The sequence below is a fragment of the Typopeltis vanoorti genome, chromosome 1, assembly GCF_054136105.1.
Source record: "Typopeltis vanoorti isolate ZY-2024b chromosome 1, IOZ_Tvanoo_1.0, whole genome shotgun sequence".
Taxonomy (NCBI): Eukaryota; Metazoa; Arthropoda; class Arachnida; order Uropygi; family Thelyphonidae; genus Typopeltis; species Typopeltis vanoorti.
In genome coordinates this window covers 142,410,985-142,435,978 of record NC_143549.1, presented here as the reverse complement: position 1 = coordinate 142,435,978, position 24,994 = coordinate 142,410,985, and the positions used below count along the sequence as shown (strand labels likewise).

General features: G+C 37.0%; 1 protein-coding gene across 2 annotated transcripts in view; it reads left to right on the top strand.

Moving 5' to 3' along the window:
- LOC150110494 (uncharacterized) overlaps positions 1–24,994 on the top strand; it is a 317,332-nt gene that overhangs the window by 222,007 nt on the left and 70,331 nt on the right. For both annotated transcript variants that reach the window (XM_090399521.1, XM_090399529.1), the window contains 3 exons: positions 1,319–1,447; positions 8,044–8,169; positions 18,390–18,518. In XM_090399521.1, the coding sequence (XP_090255647.1) occupies positions 1,319–1,447; positions 8,044–8,169; positions 18,390–18,518 (384 nt within the window). The remainder of the gene's footprint in view (positions 1–1,318; positions 1,448–8,043; positions 8,170–18,389; positions 18,519–24,994) is intronic.

Below are 24,994 nucleotides of genomic sequence, written 5' to 3'. Positions count from 1 at the left end.
GCTGAGTAGTTATGTCACGCGAACGTGTCACCCTAGCTACCTAACAGATACTAATGGTTCTTTGTATTTTTAAACCTTTTTTGCATTTACCTTTTTTTGTACTATGCAAGCCTTGAGAAAGCTAGTCAGTTACTAGCGAAACCAGTAGGCAATTTGTAAGAACATAAGTACGTTATAAATATATGGTCTATGTAACAATAAGTCTTTATTTTGTAACACTTTATGACCAAAAACATGTACAATTTAAATACCTGGACAAGGCTATTTGTTCCAATGATGCAGCTCTCAGCTGAACTCATTTATCCATGTTTTAAGTTCATGTTATAACCACTGAAAAACTGATAAAATATTATATTCCCTTCCCAACTTCATTCATTGACATCAAGATCATAGCAGCTTTATTTCCATGTTCGGAACTGGAGAACTGTTAATATCTGTTTGGCAGACCATAAGAAATATAATCATATTTTCTATTAGACAAATCAGGACTTAGCAGATCATGCTTTTTTAGACATTGCTTCATAGAAGGTTACAAGAAAAGTCTAAAAATTGAAAAGTTTTTTTTTTGTGTGTGTGTGTGTGTGTGTGTGTGTGTGTGTGTGTGTGTGTTTGAAGATTAGAAATCCTTAACACGTTCGCTGCCACGCTACTTTGGCATGGTCTGTTCCCCTACGCCGAGCAGTTTTACTTCTTCAAGGTCAGTACGATAATCTCGTTACCGGAGGTAAACGTCCTACGAGTATACTCGTAGTTGGTTTGTACAGAGCATATACGGTCTATGAGAATACACAGTTTTGATGCTAGCCCCACAAGCCAAGGATTTTCACTTCTTCAAGGTCACTACAATAATCTCGTTCCCGGCGGTAAGCGTCATACGAGTATACTCGTAGCTGGCTTGTAAAGCAGGTTTATCCACTACGAGTATACTCGTAGTTGGCAGCGAACGTGTTAATGAGACTTCTAACATGTATTAATTAAATTTTTAAAATTTTTAATTTTAAATTAAATTTAAATAAATAAAATCTTTAATTTTAAATTACAATTTTAAATTTGTTATATTTCTTTCTCATTTTCCAACCCCTAGCCCATGTATGTAGTAATGTACTCTTGATTCTGCAACCTCTCATGTGGGATCAATATTCATATATAAACTTAATCTTGATTCACTGGTTTCTCCACTACAACTGCTTTGTTGAAGTAGATATTAATTTATAAACTATGTAAATCTAAAGTTTTCATCATATAAGTAACTTGTCTTGCATATTGTCAAAAGTTTTTCAAATGTTATTTTCATAATTTAGTTATTTTTTTCTTACAGCATGTCCAGAGGGTAAATTTGGCCAGGACTGCAAAGAAAAGTGTGACTGTTCTCCAAACACATCTTGTGATCCTGTTACTGGTACCTGTACTTGCAAACCAGGATATACTGGTTCAAACTGTAATGATTGTAAGTTTCCCAATGTATTCTTTTGTAAAAAAATACTATTCATATTTCACTGAATATACATTACACTATTTTTCTGTAATTTTTCAGGCTCAAACAGCATGTTTCAGTGGTTAAAATTTGTCTTGTAATATGGTTCTGTGTATTTTCAGCTGGGAATACATTCTGTTAAAATAGTGCTGCACATATGTTTGTCATTTCCCTTGCGCAGTGCATTTGTCACTCTGTTATAATATATAAATAGATTGTAAAACACAACCTTCCTTAAACAAAATCATGCTGACCACCCTCTGGTGGTCAGCAGTCTTGCTCTGCTTCTCTTCTCCTTTAGTATCAAGCTAAAGGGGAAAGAGAAGTTTTTTTACTCTCTTTGCCCACATGGTATCATGCATTTTTTCTATATGATTTTTCCATTTTATTTTCATTTTTTCATCCAAAAACAAAATTTAATGAAAGTCTTGCAGTGAGATAGATTCCCAAAGAGTGGAAAGAAGGCAAAATAGTACCTCTCCACAAGCATGGTTCTAGAACAGAAGTTTCCAATTACAGACCATTCTATATATCTGCAGTTGTGGTCAAAAGTATTGGAAAAATTGGTTAGAACTACAAGGTTGAGTTGATGATGCTTCACAAACCCATGCAATCATCATAGAGATGGTTGCATGGGTTTGTGAAGGGCAGGTCGTGCTTTAGCAATCTACTTACATTTTATGATGAGCTCACAAATGCACTGGATAAGAGTGATTCGTATAAAGTGATTTTCTTGGACTCTGCAAAGGCATTTGATAGATTACTGCATGACAGATTGGTGTATAAAATGCAGAAGATGGTATTAGATAACAGATTGGTTAGAAGATTGGTTTTCTGAAAGATACCAGCAAGTTGTGTATGATGGAGTAGTGTCTCACAAAAGCAGGGTGATCAGTGGAATGCCTCAGGGTTCTGTTATTAGGCTCCTACTGTTTAACACATTTGTTAATAATATTTCATATGGATGGACTGGGGATCTTCAAATGTGTGCTGATGATGCAAAGTTAGCTAGAATTATCAGGAGTATTGCTGAGGTTAATTCTCTGCAGGAAGTTTTGAATAGACTTTCAGCTTGGACAGATGAGTGAGTTTTAGTTTTAATATTAATAAATGCAAGGTTTTACACTTTGGCATACAGAGATATATAAGACTACATACTGTATTGGTGGAGTTGTACTTCATAAAGTGGATGAGATATGGGATTTTGGGGTGATGATTGACAGTGGACTAAAGTTTGAGGGCACATTACAAGTGTTGCAAAAACTGCTATGATAAAAAGTACATTGATATGTAATAATAAGGAGGTGGTGGTGCCTTTATACATGACACTGGTCTGACCACACATGGACTATGGTGATCAAATTTGGTTGCCTAGTTTTCATTGTGATGTGGAAACACTAAAGAGTGAGTCCAAAGATGAATGACAAAGGTTGCTATCTGGAATCTGGAGTGTTGGTCATGCAGAGCAGTTGAGGGAATGTGGATTTCAGCATTTGGTGGATAGAAAGAAAGTAAAGAGGAGATATGACAGAGACCTTCAAGTTAGTTAAGGGATTCTACCAGATTAATAAAGAAGGAATTATAAAAAGAGTGGTTGTTAAGATGAGAGGCCATCCCTGGAAGTTTGATAAAGATGTAGTGAAGATGGGTTGTGAGGAGGAGATTTTTTATGTAGAGATTTGTTGGTGAGTGGAATGCATTGCTGGAGGGCATTGTGAATGCAGGGAGTGTAAATAACTTCAAAGCTCATTATGAGAGACGTGTTGCCAATTGAGTGGGCCTCCCATAATGAGTCTATTGACCCCTATGGAGGTTACTGAAATAATAATAATAATAGCAATAATAATGATAAATAATAATATAATAATTGTATTCTATCAAATGCTTTCATTAAATCAATAAAACACATGTAAAGATCTTTATTGTATTGCAATGATGTCTCTGTTATTTCCTTTAATATACTTAATTCATCTGTTGTTGTTGTTTTTTTCTTTCTACATCTTTCTTGCTTATTAGATAATTCACCTAAATTATCACGTATATTTCCATTATTTCTGTACATAATTTTAGTGTTATGCAAACCAAATTTATTCCTCTGTAGTTCTCTGGATTTCTCCTATATCTTTGTTTTTTAAAAATTGGTATCGTTATGCTCATTTGTCAGTCATTTGATATTTTATTTCTTTAAATATCATATTTAGAATATCATATAGTTCTTTTGCTGATTTTCCTTCCATATTTTAATAGTTCATTCTATATCTTACAGTATTTATTCCAGATGATTTTTGGGTACACTGAAGATGGATTAACTCTTTTATAAATTAAAGATGGTATCAGATGATGTAGTTGGCTTAGTTGTCATACTAAGCCAACGACATCATCTAACCTAATCTAAGGTTCACTTGAAAAGCACTTTCCTATTCAGAATTCCTATTTTTTCAGCTTATAAATCCAGGTTCCCAACATTTTTTTCATCCTTTAACTTAGATCCTATTTTCCATCCTATGTAGTTTCTAATATTTTATTATTATTATTATTATTAATTATTATTATTATTATTATGGGTCGCCTCCAGGGAGTCCAAAGACTCATCGAGGGAGGCCATAAACTCTACAATTCTGTCTCCACCAACAAACTGCAACTACACCAATGCCATCAACTGCCCACCACAACCACTACTATTTTCAGTCACAAACATCCATGCCCACAGCAGGATTTGAATCCACAGCCTTTTGGCTGGAGAGCAGATATGCTAACCACTCGGCCAACCAGGCTAGCATTTTGAAGCTGTTTGGTGTGAAATTGAGATCGATACAATTGTATATCTAATAGGATGCTTTTATAGGCCAGGGAATGTGGAGAGTATTAATTGTGAAATGTTTAAACAAATTATTTGGGCGAGTAAAAGGAAGATGGGAGATTGTAATTATAGGAATGTGGATTGGAAAGAAAAGATAGTTTATAGTAACAAGGAAAGTGAATTTGTTGAGTTTCTGCAGGATAACTATCTGAAGCAGCATGTGATGGAAGCAACGCAAAGTTTATCAGTGTTAAATTTGGTGATATCCTCACAGGATGTGGTTGTGAATGAGGTATCAACACTGCCACCTGTTGGTGAAAGTGATCATGAGATATTGGTCTGGAAGGTAGTCAAGGAAAAAGTTATCCAAGTCTATATGTGGAAATATAAGGTTGGTGATTATCAGAAGCTCTGTAGTCAACTAGCATCAATACATTAAGTTGATGAATTGTGTTAAAAAAGACAGTGTATGGGAAATGATAAGGCAATATCTAACACAAGCAATGCATGACTGTATAATGAATAAATAGAGTCAAGCAATGCATGACTCTATTTATTCACTTAACTCTCGGTTAAGCGAATAAATAGAGTAGGATTGAGACGGATGAATGGTAAAATCAAGCAAGCGGTATTTCAAAATAAGTTATTATGAAAGAAATACAAGTAGTTCATAGTGAACAGATGTATGAAGAATATAAAGTGCAAGCCAGAAAAATGACAAGCATGGTTAGAAAAAAAAAGTAGAATATGAGAGGAGATTGGCCAGTCAGATCAAAGCTAATCCAATTGATTTTTTCTGCTATGTGGCAAGCAAGAGGAAAAATAATTATGGCAGGTTGATGCTAGTGAATAGTTATGGTGGCAGAGTAACCATAGCAAATGATATAGTGGAATTACTTAACAAACACTTCATCAGTGTATGTCATAGTGGTGTGAATGATGCTGTTCAACATGTGGAAGGGAGGCAAGAATTAGGAGAATTATTGGTGAAAGAATTGGAGGTGTATCTAGAGTTGCTTGGGTTAGATGTTAATAAGGCTGTGAGAATGGCTGATATATCACCATGTATTTTTAAAGAATGTGCAAAAGAGTTAGCCATGCCCTTGTCTTGGTTATTTAATGAGAGCCTTGCAGTGGGTAAAGTTCCTAAGGCATGGAAAGAAGGCAAAATAATATCTCTCCACAAGCATGGTTCAAGAACAGGTATCTAATTATAGACCAGTCTCTGTGTTGTCTGCAGTTGTGATCAAAGTGTTGGGAAAATTGGTTAAAAATAGAATACAGGACTGGGTTGACAAAAATAAGATTCTCTATGATGGTCAGCGTGGGTTTGAACCCACCTAAATCTCAGTTTCCCTCTCTGGATCTTTGTCCTAACATCAAAAAATTGTTTTGCTAATTTTTTCTTTTCCATTCTGTTTAAGTGACCAAAGCACCCAGGATTAGCTCTGCTCACAGGTTCCCAAATGCTAATAATGTCAAGTGCCTTCTAATAGCTTCATTTTTTGATATAATTCTGCCATGATGCCACCTGTTCATTTACTTGATTTTTTTTTTTTTTTGTCAACTAGTTTATTAACCCAGCACTTAGATCTGTAAGTTAAAATTGGTTTGAACATTGTCTTGTATATACTTACTCTACCTTATTCCTTGCAAATTTATTATACTAGTTCCCTAAAAATACGAGGTCTGCTTATTCTGATCTCTATTAATATACTTATTTTTGCCATCTTCATTAAAAATTGTGCATAAATAGCAGAAATGTTTTATTTATTCTACAGGTTCTCCATTCAGAATGCAGTTAATGTTTATAATGTCCCTATCTATATTCACACTCTTTGACCTTTTACTTTTGATTTTCATTATATCTCCATTTTTGATATAAGGCCTAATGCCACTTTCTTCCATACTGATCCATATTATTATTATTATTATTATTATTTGACACCTCCAAGGACTCATCGAGGGAGAGCACCTATTCTACAACTTTGTCTCCACCACCATCTGACCACAACTACACCAATGCCATCTATCGCCGACACCATCACTACTATTTTCAAAGACAAGCAAAAAACATCCATGCCCACAGCGGGATTCGAACCCACAGCCCTTTGGCTGGAGAGCGTATTTGCTCTCCAGCCCTCGGCCAGCCAGGCTTCATCATTTATATGACCTATGTAAATAGGTCATATAAATCATGAATAACAGTGGAGATAACTTACACTCTTGTCTTACACCTCACATCAAACCATCTTCCTGTACTTTTAAAATGACAAGCATGGTTAGAAAAAAAAAAAAAAAGTAGAATATGAGAGGAGATTGGCCAGTCAGTTTAAAGCCAATCCATGGGATTTTTTCTTCTATGTGGTAAGCAAGAGGAAAAATAATTATGGCAGGTCGATGTTGAATAATTCCACTATATCATTCGCTATGGTTACTCTACTAAACAAACAAATTTATTTATTAAGCAAATCTGATCCTAACATCTTCTGTTGGCCTGAAAAACCCATCTTATTCTTCTCTATGTTGCCCTTCCACAAATTTTCATAACATCTTATCCAATATGCTTACATAAACTTTACCTGCAACAGTTAGTAGGAAAATTCTTCTGTAATTCTCACAGTTTTTATCAGTTTTATTTCCACTTTTACAGATGGGCACTATGAGAGCTCTACTTCAATCATCCAGAATTTGACCTTCTGACAATGTCTTCTGAATTATGTGCAGCCATTGTAAAACTTTTATACTTACTTATTTGAGCATTTCTTGTTGAATATCGACTACTCTAGCTGCTTTTCTTTTCCACATTCTAGTTTTTTGATGGTGTTTTCCTACCTCCTATACTGATATTTACCCTCTTGATAGCATTCTCCTTGAATATTTTCTACAACAATTGTGTCATTGGAGACACAAGAAATAAGAAAAGTTTCACTGACTACTGTTCATAATCCTATCTTCACATTGATTCAGAATACAAGTGTACACAGGGGATTTGAAATAGTAGGTGATCATTTAATTTTGAACAGAATGAAATTGAATAAAAGTATGTAAGAAAGTTGTAAAAAAGAGTCAAGGTTAAATAGCTTTCAGAAGTAAACTGTAGACTCAAATACACAGATATTATTCCAAAAAAAAAAAAAAAAAATGAGAGTTTAAACACAAGAACCAAACCTTAGGGATGCAGTAGTAGACTCTAAACTGACTGTCACAGAATCTCCAAGACTGAACATGACAGCCTTCTAAACTTCCTGAGTCCATTATGGACTGAAGGTAGTCATGTAAAAGAAGAAAGCATATTGAAAATTTCTAGCAAATAATTCAGCATGTGCTCTGAGAGAGAGAGAATAGAGAAAAATGTAAGAATGCAAAGTAATGTGTAAAAGTAGTTAATAGAAGTCATTTGAAGATTAATAAGCATGCAGAAGATAAATATCAGGAAGGTGGCCAAATGTTGTTATTATTATTATTGTACGGACACATCCATGGATTCTGAAGATACATCATAGGAGACCCAAACTGTCCACACAGTCTATCATACCTTTCCATGAACCCCCATTAATAGAGAGAGCTCACAACTGCCTTGGTTTTACACATTCCTTAAAAAGTAATATGGAGGTCTCCTCCCAGTTATCTAGTTTTGACATTCAAGAGAATTCAAGTAAAATATAAAATACCTAAGAAAATAAAAATAATTTAGAAAATTAAAACTAATGAAAATATAAGTTTATTTATAAAGATATTAAAATTAAGAAATTGAATATCTTTTTAGCTTGTCCTACCAATACTTTTGGTGTGCTCTGTTCCCAGAAATGTAAATGTGAGAAAGGAGATTGTGATCCACAGACTGGTGAATGTATATGTCCCTCTGGATATACAGGAGCCACATGCAATAAAAGTAAGTAATTAGTATGTGAACAGGATTGTGTTTTATTTATTTTCATTATCACCTTAAGTATTATCATATCGAGCTTTACAGTTATTAAATGGGTTTGCTATTATGAATTTCTATGGTAATTTCTGAATAATAATATGAGAAGCAACAGTACATGAGAACTAATGCTATTATTATATGAGAACCTTGATGAAGTCCAAGATTCTTTACAGGAGGCTCACCATGGCCTACACACATTACCTAATTTCTTTCCTTAAATCATTGACATAAGTCATTAACAAAGCAATCATGGCCACACCACCCATTCCACTCAATCACCACTCTCTGTACAAAACATTTAGTCATCACATGCCCTTGTTAACCACAGTTTTACATAACTGCTATGGATGGCACGTGTTGTTCTCAGAGCTTTTGGAAGTTTTTAGAGATGGTCTTGATTTGGAGGATGAATGGCAAGTAAGAGTGGCTAACTTGCAGAGAGAGAGAGAGAGATAAATAAGCCGAAAGAGGATGTAGAATGTCTCGGGAATGAGATGAGAAGAATGAAAGATGAGATTAGGTGAATGGAAGAGATGAATGCAAGGCGAATCAGAGTAGGAGTGAGAGAGAGTTATGGGAATGATAAAAGAGGGGAGAATAGAAACAGTAGGAGAGAGAGAGAGGGGTATGGGAATGATAGAATAGTAGAGAATAGAGCAGAAGAAGAGAGAGAGAGAGGTATGGGAATGATAGAAGAGGAGAGAAAATAGGAGCAGTAAAAAAGAGGGATTGAGAGAGAGAGTTATAGGAATGATAGAAGAGGAGAGAATGGAAACAGTCAGACAAAGGGAATGAAAAGAATGCGAGGGAGTGCCAAAACCAGGGATAGAGTGATGCCAGGACAGCAGGGGAACACAGAGTGAAAGCGTTCGAGGAGAGAGAGTGAGGGATGCAAGTGAGCAATCAAGGAACAGAGTGGTAAGAACTGTGATGTATGGAGACTCGATGAGCCATAGTGTGCAAAATAGGATGCCAGAGGAGTGTTTGCCTGAAGGAACGATAGAGAGTGGCTTTGGCAATTAAGCAGGATGAAAGGGTGGATGAGATGATCATGATGGTGGGCCAGAATGACTTGAGAGGCAACGTAATCGGGTGGTGTGAAATCTTAGATTCTTGCTTGAGGTTGTATGAAAGAAAACGCAGAGAGGAAAGATTGTGTGTGTTGTCCAGGTATGGTAGTGACAAGCTGAGTAGAAGAGCAATAATAATGAATAGCATAATAACCAGAACGTGTCAGAAGAGGGGATTGGAATATGTGGATGCTTGGAGGGCATTTGAGGACAGAAGGGAACTGTATGTGAGAGACCACTTGCATTTGAATGAGGAAGGATGTAGGCATCTGGAGAAATTGCTGTTTTCTGAACGAGTCGGTGTGTCAGTGCAGAGAAACTAGAATTCGCAGGGTGGATGGTACTAGGGGTGGCCTCTTGTGGAAATGAGTGCTTGGGGGAAGGGGGACAATATCCGGTAACACTGAGTCCAGTGGTGTCTGGAGGGGGGATAATGATAGGTATAGAAGCAGTGACATTTTTATGCTTTATACTAATGCCAGGTGTATCGGAATAAAGGAGATGAATTGGTGATGCTGATAGCATCAGCCTGGGCAAAAGTTATTGGGATCTCTGAGATGTAGTTGACAGAAGGTGATATAATAACAGGAATAGAAGTAGCAAGGTACAGCATTTTTTGGCAGGATAGGAAGGGAAAATGCAGTGGTGGAGTACTGCTTATGATAAGTGATGACTTATGTCCTCTAAGAGTGGAGACTTTGGAAGACAGTGACACTAATGGTTTTGAAAGCATATGGTGTGAGGTAGAAGTGGTCAAGACAGGATAATTGGTGGGCTGTTGCTACAAGCTAAGGAGCACAGAAGGTGGGGAGCAGGAGATGTTTAGGTAGTTGAGCTTGGAAAGTGTAAGAAGAATGATTGTTATGGGATATTTTAACTACAGCAGTATAAACTGGGAAAAGGAAAATGCATGTAGTAGTAAGGGAATGGAATTTCTAGAATTCTGATTAGAGAATTCTGATAGAGGGAATAAGAGGTTCAAGAGGAGTTGGATTTGGTCATAGCATCAAAGAGTTGATAATAACTGAGATGACATCTCTCCCCCAAGTTGGAGAGAGAGTAACTGTGTGGTTTTGACTTGAAAGATGAATAGACATTATTATTATTATGTGACACCTCCGGTGAGTCCAAAGACTCATCGAGAGTGTGGCAACTGCATCGAACCCATTCGAACTACTAACCGCATTCAAACTTGCTTAACTTTTTTTCCCGTGAGCCATTAGTAGCAGAGGCTCTACCAATCGACCAACCTTTGCTGACATGCAGGAGTATCAAAGAAATGGGAACATATGTGGAATTATAAGGCTGGTGATTATAATAGTCTTAGATATCAACTTGGAGCAGTTCCATGGAGGGTGGAATTGGAAGGTCAGGATATCATTAGTGCTTGGGAAATTGTGAAGTAATATTTGTTAGCAGCAATAGTAAGCTGTATTCCATAAGTGAAGAAGAGGACACAGTTTGGTGTAAAGTAGATGACAAACAATATCAAACAGGAACTGCAGGTGAAAAAGAGATTATGGAATAGTTATAAGGAGAGCAGATGCATGAAGAATATAAGACTCAGACCAGGAGAGTGACTGGTATGGTGAGGAAGACAAAACTGGAATATGTGAAGAGATTGGAACTAAGATCCAAAGAAAATCCTATTAAATTTTTAGCTATGTGGTCAGTAGGAGGAGAAATGATTGTGGAAGAATGACATTGTAGGATAAAAATGGGAATAAAGTAACTAATGCAGAGGACATAGTGGAGTTGTTCAATGAACACTTTATTAGAATATTTCATCCTGGAGAAGTAGGTTTTAATACTAGAGGACTAGGGCAGGTTCGAAGTTTAGAGGTGCAAGAGGAGAGGGTGTTCCAAATACTTAGTACTCTGGATGTCAGTAAATCTGTGGAACTGGATGGTATTTCACCATGGGTTTTGAGAGAATGTGCTAAAGAACTGATAGCTCCAATGACCTGGCTTTTCAATGAAAGTCTGGCTATGCAAAAGGTATCCAAGGAATGGAAGAAGGTAAGATAGTACCATTGCATAAGGGCAGTAGCAGACAGGAAGTGTCTAATTATAGGCCAGTTTGTTTGTCATCAGTTTGTTAAGGTTTTGGAGAAATTAGTGAGGGGCCATATACAGCATTGGGCAGATGAGAATAATGTTATCTGTGAGAATCGACATGGATTTGTTAAGGGGTGCTCTTGCTTTAGTAATATGATTGCCTTTTATAATAAAGTGACAAGAGCAGTTGATAAAGGAAGGACATATACTGCCATTTTTTTGGATTTTGCAAAGGCATTTCACAGGGTGCCACATGATGGGTTTAGATGTTGGGTTAGTCAACTGGATTCAGGATTGGCTCTGATAGGTATCAGAGAGTTGTATGTTGGGACACCATCAAGGAGGCAGAAGGTTCAAGTGGGAGTGGACAAGGGGCCACCCCTGGAAGTTATGAAAGGAAGCTGTGAGCAAGAGGGTGAGGAGTAGAATGCTTTGCCTGAGAGAGTGGTTAGAGTAAGAATGGTCAGTGAGTTCAAGGAGTGGAATGATAGACTTTTTGTTTCCTAGGAAGGACTTCCTACGATGAGTCTCCTGACTCCATGGAGGTCTGAATAATAATAATACCTTTGACCCTGAGTTCCTTCTATCACATGCTGCTTGAGGAAGTTGTTCCACAACAGCTCAATAAATTCAGTTTCATTCTTCTCATGAGATTATACTGCTACCCAATCAATATTTGGATAATTAAAGTCTTCCATTATGATGACTTTTATCACACTCATCATGTCTATTTGGTGATGCATTTTTTCATCACTAGCAACCAATCCACCAGCTCTGTAACAAAACCCCACTATGTAATTGATCTTGTTAGATTCCACCTTTCAGCAGACGGCTTCAAACTCACTGCCACATGAAATACTGTTAGTAGTAGAACTACAATCATAGGTCTCAATTCTAACTGGATTCAACTCATCTGATATCATTAGCAGCATGCCCCTCCTCTCCTATCCCTCTACCCTTCCTAGAAATAGTGTGCCCTCTACACTTGATACCAGTTAGCATGTCTGATTCTGATTGCCAGGTCTCATTAATGCCTACAATCTGGGGTTCCAACATATTGACTAAGGCAATAAACTCTATCCCTTTGTTTCTGATACTCCTAGCATTTGTGTACAGACATAATAATCTACCTCTTTATAAGGCTATGATTTGGCTAAATGTTGACTACAGTGTACAGATTTGGTCGCCTGTGTTTCTTAGGGATCAGGAGATGGTGGAGAAGATTCAGAGATGAGAGACCAAGCTGGTGACAGATCTGTGGAATGTTCACTATGAGGATAGATTGAGGGTGTGTGGGTTGGTGAATTTAGGTAACAGGTGGAGGAGAGGAGATATGATAGAAACTTATAAGTTACTAAAGGGACACTATAAAATTGACACGGAAGAAATTTTTCAATACATGGGGAGTAGAGATTAAACAGGGGATTACACTTGGAAGCTGTCTAAGAGTGGTTATTAAGAATGTGCAGGCTAGGTTCTTTTCTTGGAGAGTTGTAAATGAATGGAATGCATTACCAGATGAAATTGTGAGTGCCCCAACAGTGAATAGGTTTAAGATGTATGATAGGTATTGTGTTAATGGATACAGTGGGTCTCTCGTGATGAGTTCTTTGATTCCATGGAGTGCCCATATAAATAATATCTGTATATGCAGGATCTTCACCAGATCAGATCACATCCTGGGGCAAACAATTAAATATCGCCCCTGATGGATTACAAGACAAAAATATAAGAAAATATCCAGTTGTTATTTTGTTTTTCTTACAAGAGAAACATTATTGCAAAACAAGTACATAATAATATTAATTAAATGTTTGCTCTATAGGGATATTGTACAATAAAACTGTTTATAAGCTCTTCTAAATTTATAAGCTATGTCTGCCTCTATCGATATAGTTGCCTAGGCCAACCAATCTTTCTTGGGTTATTGCTGTTTGCAAATAATTTTTAATCAGCTTAAGCTTGGAAAAACTTCTTTCCACACTTGCTATACTAACAGGAATTGTTTGCATAGCGACGCTGCCTATTGCAATATGGCTGAAAGAGCACCCTTATTAAGCTGTGCAATGAGGCAGGCTGCCTCTATGCTACACCCTGTCGATGGTACCATGTATATGTAATGTTGCCAAAGGTCCATTATATATACAGATTCACAAAGTTTCTGAAGGCAATAAGATACTAGAACTGCAGAAATATCCAGGGCTCACTCATATCCAATGTGTTCTCTCTCTCTCTCACTTATGGAAGCTATACTTGGGCATATGATTTCTGTTGAATTAAGCCATATTTGATTAAGAGAAACAAGACTACAGATACTGCAGTTAGGTCAGTTAGCTTCTTGCGCTTTCACAATCTGCAGATCATCAAGTGCTACTGGGATAAAAGGACAAACTTTTATCCCAGTAGCAGTCATCATGGAATTGAGTGATCAATAACAGGGTCCATCAAATCAAATTGTGGCAGTTTACTCTACATGTGAACCATGACGAGGAAATTGTTCTTGCTTAGCTCTGTATAAGCCATTGTCATCTTACTCCTTATTGAGAGGTGATGACGTGTGTGTGTGTGTGTGTGAGTTGTATAGTACTAGGCTAACCATCATTCATATTTTAAGTGACTGCCCTCATTTTATCAATGAGTACAGTCACGTTTAGTCACATTCATCAGCTGTCTGCAGCCCATACACTCAGGCAGATTTTATCAGATTTATTAAACCTCAACTCCTAATTATGTACATATGTTTTTTATTAGTTTAATTTAGTGTATAAGTGTATATAAGCTTCTAATACCTATTTTTATGAATTTTTCTACTTACTTTATACTCCTTTTTTACGTTGGTTTTTATATACTGATTTTTATACCTGTTTATAACCATTTATAGCCAACCGGCCTGGTTGGTCGAGTGGTTAGTGTATCCGCTCTCCACCCAAAAGGCTGCAAGTTCAAATCCTGCCTTGGGCATGGATGTTTGTAATTGTCAGTGAAAATACTATTGGTGGTAGGTGGTAGATGGTGTAGTTGAGTTCTTTGTAGTTGGTGGAGTTTAGTGGTAGAGACAGAGAGCTGTAGAGTAGGTGCCCTCCCTCGATGAGTCTTCAGACTGCCTGGAAGTGTCACATAAAAATAATTTATTACCTTTTGTACTGGTGCAGCATGACTATAGCTGTCTTTACACCACTAAACCAAAAACAAGTCTTTTCAAGACATGCAACCATATCTAAAGAGCAATATTTCATGATAATTATTATTATTATTATTACTCAGGCCTCCATGGAGTCAAAAGACTCATCGTGGGAGGAATCACAAAGTCTATCATACCAATCCTTGAACTGATTGACCATTCTTGCTCTAACCACTCTCTCAGGCAAAGCATTCCATGGTTCAATCACCCTCCATGCGAAGAAACCACTCCTCACCCTCTTGCTCACGGCTTCCTTTCGTAACTTCCAGGGATGGCCCTCCTTGTTCAGGGATAGCCCTCCTTCCCGCTGTTCCACCAAGCAAAAGAACTCCCCAATGTCCACCCTGTAACTGCCTCTCAACAGTTTAAAAGTCTCAATCATATCATCTCTCCTTCTTCTATCTACCAAACTCTGCAGTCAATCCACATTCCCTCAGTTGATCCTCATAACTGACATTATACAGTCCTGAAAACATCTTTTTCATCCGCCTCTGTACCTTTTTCACAGTTAATTTATCCCCTTCAAATCCTTGGGACCAAATTTGAGAACAACAGTCTAAGTGTGGTCTGATCAAGGTCTTATAATACAATGGAATAATAACTCTTTTATCTCTGCAGGTCAGCTTCCTTCTCAGTATTGCAACAATTCTCTGGGTTAGCTTCACCACCTTTGCAATATGCTTACTGAATTTCAATTTTTTATCAATCATCACCCCCAGATCTCTTGTCTCCCCTACTTCCTCTAATTGAGTATGCATCCTCCCATCAATGGATCCCAAACTTCAAGACTTTACATTTTGCTGCATTAAACCGACCATCGCACATTCATTTGCCCATCTGTCTAGTTTATTCAAATCCTCTTGCAGGACTGCCACATCTGCACTATTACTGATGACCTTTCCCATCCTCACATCATCTACAAACAACTGAATATCAACTTCCAATCCATTGACAATATCATTGATATAAAGGTTGAATAATACAAGTCTCAGTACTGAGCCCTGTGGAATCCAACTTGTAACCTTCTGCTTCCTTGATATTGCCCCACCATATGGCAGACAGCAAAAGATAAATATGATTATGCAGTGATTTCAACAGAATTATTATTATTATTATTTTTACCCAAGATCCCATGGAGTCAAAGACCCATCTGGGAGGTCCTTTTATCATACACACAGCTCATCACACCATGCTTTAAACACAGTCAAATTTTCTGCAGACACCACACTCTCAGGCAAAGCATTCCAATCATTCACAACTCTGCATGAAAAAACCTGCTTCTCACACCCTCTTTATAAGTTTCCAGGATGAGCTCTGGTTCTCCTCGATCTCCCACTATTTTCTGTAGAACCTCTCCAGCATTGATCCTATAACAACCCCCTTCCTAACTTGTAGGTCTCTATCATATCTCCCCTCTTCCTCCTGTCCACCAGACTCTGCAAGTTGCATCTTCTCAATCTGTCCTCATATTTGACATTCCAGAGTTTAGAAACTGCCTTAGCCAGTCATCTCTGGACCCTTTTCAACATCTCGTCCTTCTGAAAACCAGGTGACCAAATCTGGGCACAGTAGTCAATGTGTGGCCTAATCAAAGCCTTACACAACGGAACAAGAATCTCCCTACTTCTAGAAGTCAGTGTCCTTCGCATCATTCTCAGAAGCCTTCATGTTGTCATCACAATTTTGGCTATGTGTCTGCTAAATTTCAGATGCTTATCCACTATCACCCTCAGATCTCTTATTTCCTCCACCTCCGACAATATATCCTCACCAAGCATAAATTCTGCATCCCATCTTTGTTTTCCAAATTTTAAAACCTTACATTTTGCAACATTGAATTCACATTCCCGTGCCCAATCACTCGATTTATTCAAGTCTTCTTGTAAGGCCACAACATCTTCTCTACTCTTCATGGTTCATCCCAACTTATCTACAAACAACTGAATATCTCCATCCAATATCATTAATACAAGTTAAACAGTAATGGCCCTGAGGCTCACCACTTGTGACTTTCCTTTTTATGGATATCGCTCCCCCATACACAACTTGTTGATACCTATCAGACAGCCATTCTCCAATCTAATATCCAACTCCATCCGCTCTAGTTTGCCTATCAACTTATCATGCAGTAATCTATCAAAAGCCTTTGTGAAATCTAAGTATATTACTGTGTATCCTTCTTCTCTGTCCAAGGAAGCAGTCACATTATTGTAATAAATAAGTAAATTACTAAAACATGACCTCTCTTTAGCAAATCCATCAAAGATAATACCATGTTATAATAAGTTTAGTTTAATCCTTTATCCAAGTGTGAGCAAACAAAGTTTGCGCCTGAAAGTATCTTCAGGACTAGGGTAAGGTGAGTGCAACACCAGGCAACCGTTTCAAAGGTGAGGAAAGCTCTCATCATTCCTATCTCAGTATCTCCCATAATGCAAAGCACATCTCCTTGCAGATATGTGTAATGCTATGCATTAAGGCAAGGGCCACTGCCCATACCAGTTTCGACCTTTATTGAGGTCTCGTCAGTGGGACCCAGGCCCAGTAGTGGAGACACCAAGGCAGAAGCAATGAGAGGTCATCACAACCTATAGGAGTTGCCAAAGGGTGTACAACCTTATTATTGAATTACTCCAGATTCAGAGATAGATGTTGGGAGTTTATTTTTCACTTGGTTAGACTATAATAAGTTTAGTTTAATCCTTTATCCAAGTGTGAGCAAACAAAGTTTGCACCTGAAAGAATCTTCAGGACTGGGGTAAGGTAGTACAACACCGGGCAACTTGTTGCAAAGGTGGAGAAAGCTTTCATCACTCCTATCTCAGTATCTCCCATAATCCAATAATATCATGTTGTCAACCCAATTCTTGATCCTAGTTCTCAAAAGCTTCTCCAACAACTTAACTACAACACCTGACACAGATATGCCTATAGTTTGATGCTTGAGTTCTATCACCTCCTTTATGAAGTGGCACAATCTTGCCTTCCTTCTACCCCTTAGGAACTTGTCCCAGTGCAAGACTCGTATTAAAAAAATATGTCAAGGACGGCATCAACTCCCTGGCAATTCCTTCAGAATACGTGGTGATATATTATCAAGTCCCACAGCCTTCTTTACATCTAGTTTGCTCAACTCCCCATACACCTCTTGCTCACTTACAGACAGTCTCTCCTCCTCGTCATCAACTGCTCTCAATCTCTCCATGAAGTCACATTCACAAGAATTGAAAGACCTTTATGAACCACTCATTAAGTATCTCCACCACACCTTCTGCAACAGCTGTCTTTATACCATTTTCTCAAATCAATGTCATCCTTCCATTATCATTCTTTTGCTGGCTACATATCGAAAGAACTTCTTAGGATTCTTTTTGGCTTCATTAGCCAACTGCTGTTCATACCTCACTTTAACTATCCTCACCAGCCAAGTCACCTGCCTTGCCTGGTCTTTGTAGTCCTCGTGGAATTGGTTATTTCTACCACACTTATTATGGAATAATGCTCATGGAATTGGTTATTTCCACTTCTCTTATTTTACCATGCTTATTATTTTTGCAAAAAATTATAACTAAATAAAACTAAAAAAGCAATTTTTAAAATATTTTTGTATAAAAATTTGTATATTTACATATTTTTATCATTATTTATTAACAGTATTAAAAAATAAATCATCAGGTACATTTCCAAATGAAAACTATTTATCCTTTTAAATTGTCAGTACATTGCACTTTTAAAAAATTATAATTCAAAAGCAATTCAAATGTATGATTTTATCAAACTTAATTTTGTAGATGTTTATTGTTTAAGTAACTGAAATTTATAACTCTGCATTTTTTGTTATTAGTTTGTTTCTTAAGAAAATGTTTTATTTGCAGAATGCCCTTCAGGTTATTATGGGGAAGGTTGTAAGAAACTCTGTCCCTGTTCAAATGGAGCTACTTGCAATCCTGAAACAGGTCAATGTATTTGTCCTTCAGGACTTAAAGGAACAACTTGTGAAGAAGGCATGAAAAATTTTATAATTAATAATCAATAAATAGAAAGTAATATTATAATATGTTACCATCCTTTTTTACTGTATAATGCAGATGTTTTCCTTAGTTAATTTTTTCTATTTCATCTCTGAAGCAATCTTAGCAAATGAACATTAGCTCAAATTTAGATTTGAAAAATATTTAATGATAGGCCTGTTGTTTATTGTTTTGAATTACAGCTCAAGAAACTAAGGCTATGTGACTAGAGTGTGACTTGTCTATTTTATAGAATAGAAAACCCAAACCCTTACCCCTTCAGTATATTACACTGGCCAACTCTGAACACCACGTTCCCTCAATTTGTCCTAATACTAATATTCTAGAGTCCTGAGACAATCTTAGTTATTTGCCTCTGTACTATCTCCAATGTTTTTTAGCATCAATATAACCAGGTGATCAGATCTGGTTACAGAAATCCAAATGAGGCCTAATTACTGACCAATTGACTTTCCATTGGAAAGTCTTTATGTGGATAAGAGGGCCAACCAGTGAAGTGCTAGAGCCAGCTCACACTGGCTGTTGAATTTTCAAGAAATTCGCAAGTTAGTTGCTAAATCAACAATTATAAATTGTAAAGTGACATGCTCCTTGATACACAATGGCTGCATTGTTTGAGCAATAATGTTGTATTAGTATTACTTCAAAGCTCAGAAGATCTTTGTACAGTTTCCAGAGATGACTGCTCATTCTTGCATCATCCATTATCCTATGCAATAATTTCCCTGTATATAGTTGAAGGTTTCTCTCACCAACTTATATGTCTCAATCATATCACCATCCACCTTGTATCTGCCAAGCTTTGAAGACTACAATCCCCCCAATCTGCCCACACACTCAATATTCTAGAGTCCTGAGACAATCTTAGTTATTTGCCTCTGTACTGCCTCGAATATTTTCTTATCATCAATATAACCAGGTGACCAGATCTGTGTACAGAAATCCAAATGCAGCCTAATTAGCAACTTATAGTGGAACTATGACCTTCTTATCTGAAGATGTCAGCATTCTTCTCACTATAGCAGCAATTTTTTTGAGTAACCATACAACTTTTGCTATCTAGCCCCTGAACTTCAGATCCCTGTCTGTAAAAGATCTTCAGATCCCTTGCCTCCTCCACCTCCTGAAGCAAAAATATTCCTCTAATGTGATAAACATCATTCCATTTTCTCTGGCCAAAGTGCATAACATTACACTTATCAACATTTATATGGCATCCCTATTCTTCAGTTCAAAGCACCATTGTATTGAAATCCTCTTGTAACAAACACATCAGAATTTCCTGACATTGCTCTTTCTAATTTAGCATCATCAACAAACAACTGACTCCTTTCTCAATCTCCTTTCACACCATGAACTATATCATTGGTAAATAAGTTAAACAGCAGGGTTTAGTTCCCAGAATAGAACCCTATAGCATCCCATTTGTTACCTTCCTTTTTTGGGAAGGTAACAAGTGGGATGCTTAATCTCCACACAAAACTTTCTGACTACTATTGGTCAATCAGCCTTGTAACCAAGTTACCAAATGCCATTTCCAGCCTTATGCAGTGGCACTATTTTTCCTTCTTTCCACTCTTTTGGGACTGTTCTTGTTGCCAGACTTCTCTTGAACAACCATCAAGGGCACTGCCAGCTCAGTTGCACACTCTCTTAACATTTAAGATGATATCCCATCCAGTCCCACAACCTTATTAACATGAAGGTTACTTAATATTCAAAACACTTTCCATTATTGAACTGCTCTCCTTCCTATTGCTCTTCAACACTACTCTTAGCATTGCATAATGATATGGAAAATCCAGCTCAGGTCCAAATTTCAGCACCCTTTGTACTTTGTTTCTCCGTCCTCCTTTCTTAAGCAGTAGCCTATGTAAGGATTTTCTCTGCTAGCAAATTTATGGGAATATTATTTTTCAACAAGCATCCACGTAATTTTTCCTAAGCTGCTTCTTCTTAAGGTAATGACATTCCTATGCTTGACATATGCCAAAGAATTTTTGTTGCTAGACTTGTCATGAACCTAATAAGGTTTATGATAATTCTAGGGATAATGACTTAATCTAAGGATAATGATGTAATATGGTCATTATCCTTAGAAAAAAGAAGCCCAAAGAGAGTTGTAATTCTTATAAAAGAAGAATTTGTAGCATTTTATTTTTCCTCATCAAGCTGGTTGTTAAAAAGTCATCAGCACACTCTGAGGCCAACCCTGTAAGTTGCAAATGCAAGAAGATGAGAAATGTGTTTTTTTTTTTTTTTTCTTGGAAGGTGAAAAGATTAGCTGAAAAGTTCAATTTTGGTATGTGAAGACATCTGATAAAAGAATTCCAAATATTGCTTAGAATCGGTCCATGGTTCTTATTGAGAGAGAGAGAGAGAAAATAAAAATGACCATGGTTGATTCCTTTATCATACAAGAGAGAAAATTATATTTTAGATAAGGCATAAAGTTCTTGTCCCATTTGAATTATGTGGCACAGTGACAAATGTCTTTGTCAAATTTTGCAAAAAAATAATAAATAAAAGGGCAGTATCAGGTTACTGAAACAAGAGTGCTCCTTTAACAAACTCATGTTGATCTTCACAGATAACATTGCCCTCCTCTACCAATTTTGTATACAATTTCTGATGACTTTCTCAAAGATTTCAATTACTACAGAAGAAATACAAACTGGTCTATACTTGACACCTCACTTCTAACACCACCATTATATGTGATAGCACTATCTTTCCCTCCTTCTCTCCCATGGTTGCCTTTCTCATAGCCAGGCTTTCACTGAAAAGCCACATGTTTAATTTCATTCTCTTAAACCATGTGGTAAAATGCCATCCAGCCCAACTGCATTATTGATATCCAGAGTACACTTCTTAGCCTTAAATCATCCTATCCCTTTAGTAATAAAACCCACTTTTCCAAGATGAAATATCCCAATATCATCTCTGTTGGTCAATGATCCCCATTTTCTTCTAACAACGTCATTCTTCCACAATAATTTTTCATCTTACTGGCCACATAATGAAAGAAGTCTTTAGGATTTTCCTTGGATTGCAGGGCTAATCTCTTCTTTTATTCTGGTTTTCGTCTTCCTTACTGTGCTAATCACTTTCGTGGCTGAGTACTACAGTATATTCCTTATGCAAATGCTCTCTCCATCCCTCTCTTTTTTCCATAACCTCATTTTCATCTGAAGTTCTAGTTTGATTTCATTAGTCATCCACCTTATACTAAAACGTTATTTTTTTTTACATGAGGTATACAACTTTCCATTGCTACTAATAAATATTTTTTCACTATTTCCCATGCACTGATAATATTACTCCTTTCGATTCTTCCATCCATGATACTGTCCCAAGATAATTTGTAAGATTATTATAATCAGCTACCTTATAATTTCACAGAAATTCCTTTCTCCTTAATACTTCTACATATCTCTTCATTCTCCAAGTCAAGATTACATAGGCTCTCTCTCTCCCAAATTGAAGGCAAGGATTACATCTCAGTTACAATCTCTAAGTCAAGATTACATAGGCTCTCAGTCTCTCTCTCTCTCTCTCTCTCTCTCTCTCTCTCTCTCTCTCTCTCTCTCTCTCTCTCTCTCTCCCAAATTGAAGGCAAGGATTACATCTCAGTTACAATCAGATAATCTTGATGCTAGGACCAAATCCAAAACTCTTGAACCTCATGTTTCCTCTACTACATGTTGCCTAAGATATTTGTCTCTCAAGAATTCCAGAAATTCTGTTCTCTTGCTACTATATACCATTTTCTCTTTCATTTTATACTGCTCATTATGTTATACCATCATGTTTATTTCTAGCTTAAGCCTGATGGTACAACATCATTGTCAGAATTATATGCAAATCATATATAAAAATGAAGACATTAGGAAACAACTAGAGATTTTAGAATTCATAAATGTGTGGACAGAGCTAATCAGATATATATGATCACTTATTCTGTTCTCTTGCTACTATATACCATTTTCTCTTTCATTTTATACTGCTCATTATGTTATACCATCATGTTTATTTCTAGCTTAAGCCTGATGGTACAACATCATTGTCAGAATTATATGTAAATCATATATAAAAATGAAGACATTAGGAAACAACTAGAGATTGTTAGAATTCATAAATGTGTGGACAGAGCTAATCAGATATATATGATCACTTAAACAGAGGAAAGGAAAGGTTATCAGTACAAGTGTTTGATGCTAAGATACTATGCTATGATGGCAGGAAAAATATCCAAAGGAAAACCAAGATCTAGGTGGATTAATTCAATCAAAAATGCCTTAGAAGACCGAAATATTAAATATGATAATATTGGAATACCGATAGATAATACACTAAGTTGGAGGAAAATTGCCGATAGAAGATTGATAATTGCTGGCCTGGTTGTCCAAGTGCTTAGGTATCCGCTCTCCAGCCAAAAGACTGTGGGTTTGAATCCCACCGTGGGCATGGATGTTTGTCTATGAAAATACTAGTGGTGGTCAGCAGTAGATGGCGTTAGTGTATATGATGAAGGTAGTTGAGGTTGGTGGAGAAGGAGAGTTGTAGAGTAGGTATCCTCTCTCGATAAGTCTTTGGACTCCTGAAGGTGTTATGTAATGGTAATAATAATAATGTAAACTTAATAATGTAGTTCTGTCATAGCAGCCTGAACACCCCTTGATGCTACATATCAGAAAATTGATAATGATGATCACAATTTTATACTGCTGAAATTAAAATCTCCCTTAATGATCACTCATATTTCACTTGCTAAACTTGATTGCCTAAAGATCTCCCACTCTTCACCCTCTGTGTTCCCTGGTCTATGACAACATTCCACTCAATATCTTGTCCTGTCTACCTCATACCATACACTCTCTAAACCATTAGTTATTTTCCTTCAAATTCTCCACTTTGAGAGGATACAGTTCGTCAATTATTATTAGTAACACTCCACATTCCCATTTATCCTTCCTATCCTGCCAAAATATGCTGTACTTTTATTTCTAATAGGACATCCTCTGTTGTCAGCCATTTCACTGATCCAACAATCTTTGGAAAGTTGATGCTATTAATGCCACCAATTCATTCCCTTCGTTACTGATACTCCTGACATTTGTGTAGGCAGACTCCATTCAACTCTGCAATATACCATACATTATTCCATCTACCAAGTGACTATCCCCACAAGAGACCATCTCTGTCACCATCCTCCCTGGCCATTCTAGTTTCCCCTGCCCAAAAAACAAAAATTTCTCCTGATGCTTGCATCCTTCCTTGTTTAAATGTAGTTCCATCTCTCACATATAGCTCTTTTCTGTCACCAAATGCACTCTAGGCATCCACATAACATAAGCCTTGCTTCCAATACATTCTCACTATCATATGCCACATGAATGGTATAAAGCGCAGGCCAGAAGGGTAACGAGTGTGGTAAGAAAAGCAAAAGCGGATTATGAAAGAACATTAGCCATGCAGGCTAAAGAGAATCCAAAACAGTTTTTTTCAATATGTTGCAAGTAAAAGAAAAAATGTATATGGCAGAATGATTTTAAAGAATGCCGATGGTAAGGAGGTAACCGAATCAATTGATATAGTGGAATTACTGAGCGAGCACTTTGCAAGAGTATGTTATCAAGGTGGTGACATTGCAGGAATGAATGAATGAACCAATAGCTTATACGGGAATTGTGGTGAATGAAGTGGAGGTGAATAGTCTATTACAAAACCTCAATATCAATACATTTGTGGGATTGGATGGTATACCAGCACGTGTCATACGTGAAGTGGCTAAAGAATTGTCAGTGCCCTTGACCATTTTGTTTAATTTGAGTTTCGGGTCTGGCTTAGTCCCAAGGGGGTGGAAAGAGGAGAAAATAGTTCTACTGCATAAAGGAGGTTCAAGACTGTAAATTACCAATCGTTCAGCATATCAGGAATCATTGTCAAGGTCCTGAAAAAATAGTCAAGAGGAAAATACAGGATTGGATAGATGAAAATGGGATACTGTATGGGGGACAGCATGGTTTTGTGAAGGGTAGATCATGCCTCAGTAACTTGCTCACTTTTTATAACACAGTGACAGCTGAACTGGATAAGGGTAATGGGTTTACAGTGATTCTACTGGATCTTGCTAAGGTCTTTGACAGGATACCACATGAAATTCTAATCAGTAAACTGCAGCATATGGAGATGGATATAGGGTTGGTGAGATGGATATGAGGGTGGTTGATAGGGAGATATCAGAGAGTGGTTTCTTCAGGAGTAGAGTCCAAAAGACGGCCTGTGATTAGTGGTGTGCCACAGGGTTCTGTTCTTGGACCACTACTGTTCAATTTGTTCATTACCAATATAGGAAAGAATCTGAGAGGAAGTGTTCATTTGTTTGCTGATGATGCAAAGTTAGGTAGATCAATAGTGAGTGCACAGGATGTCAAAATTTTGCAGGA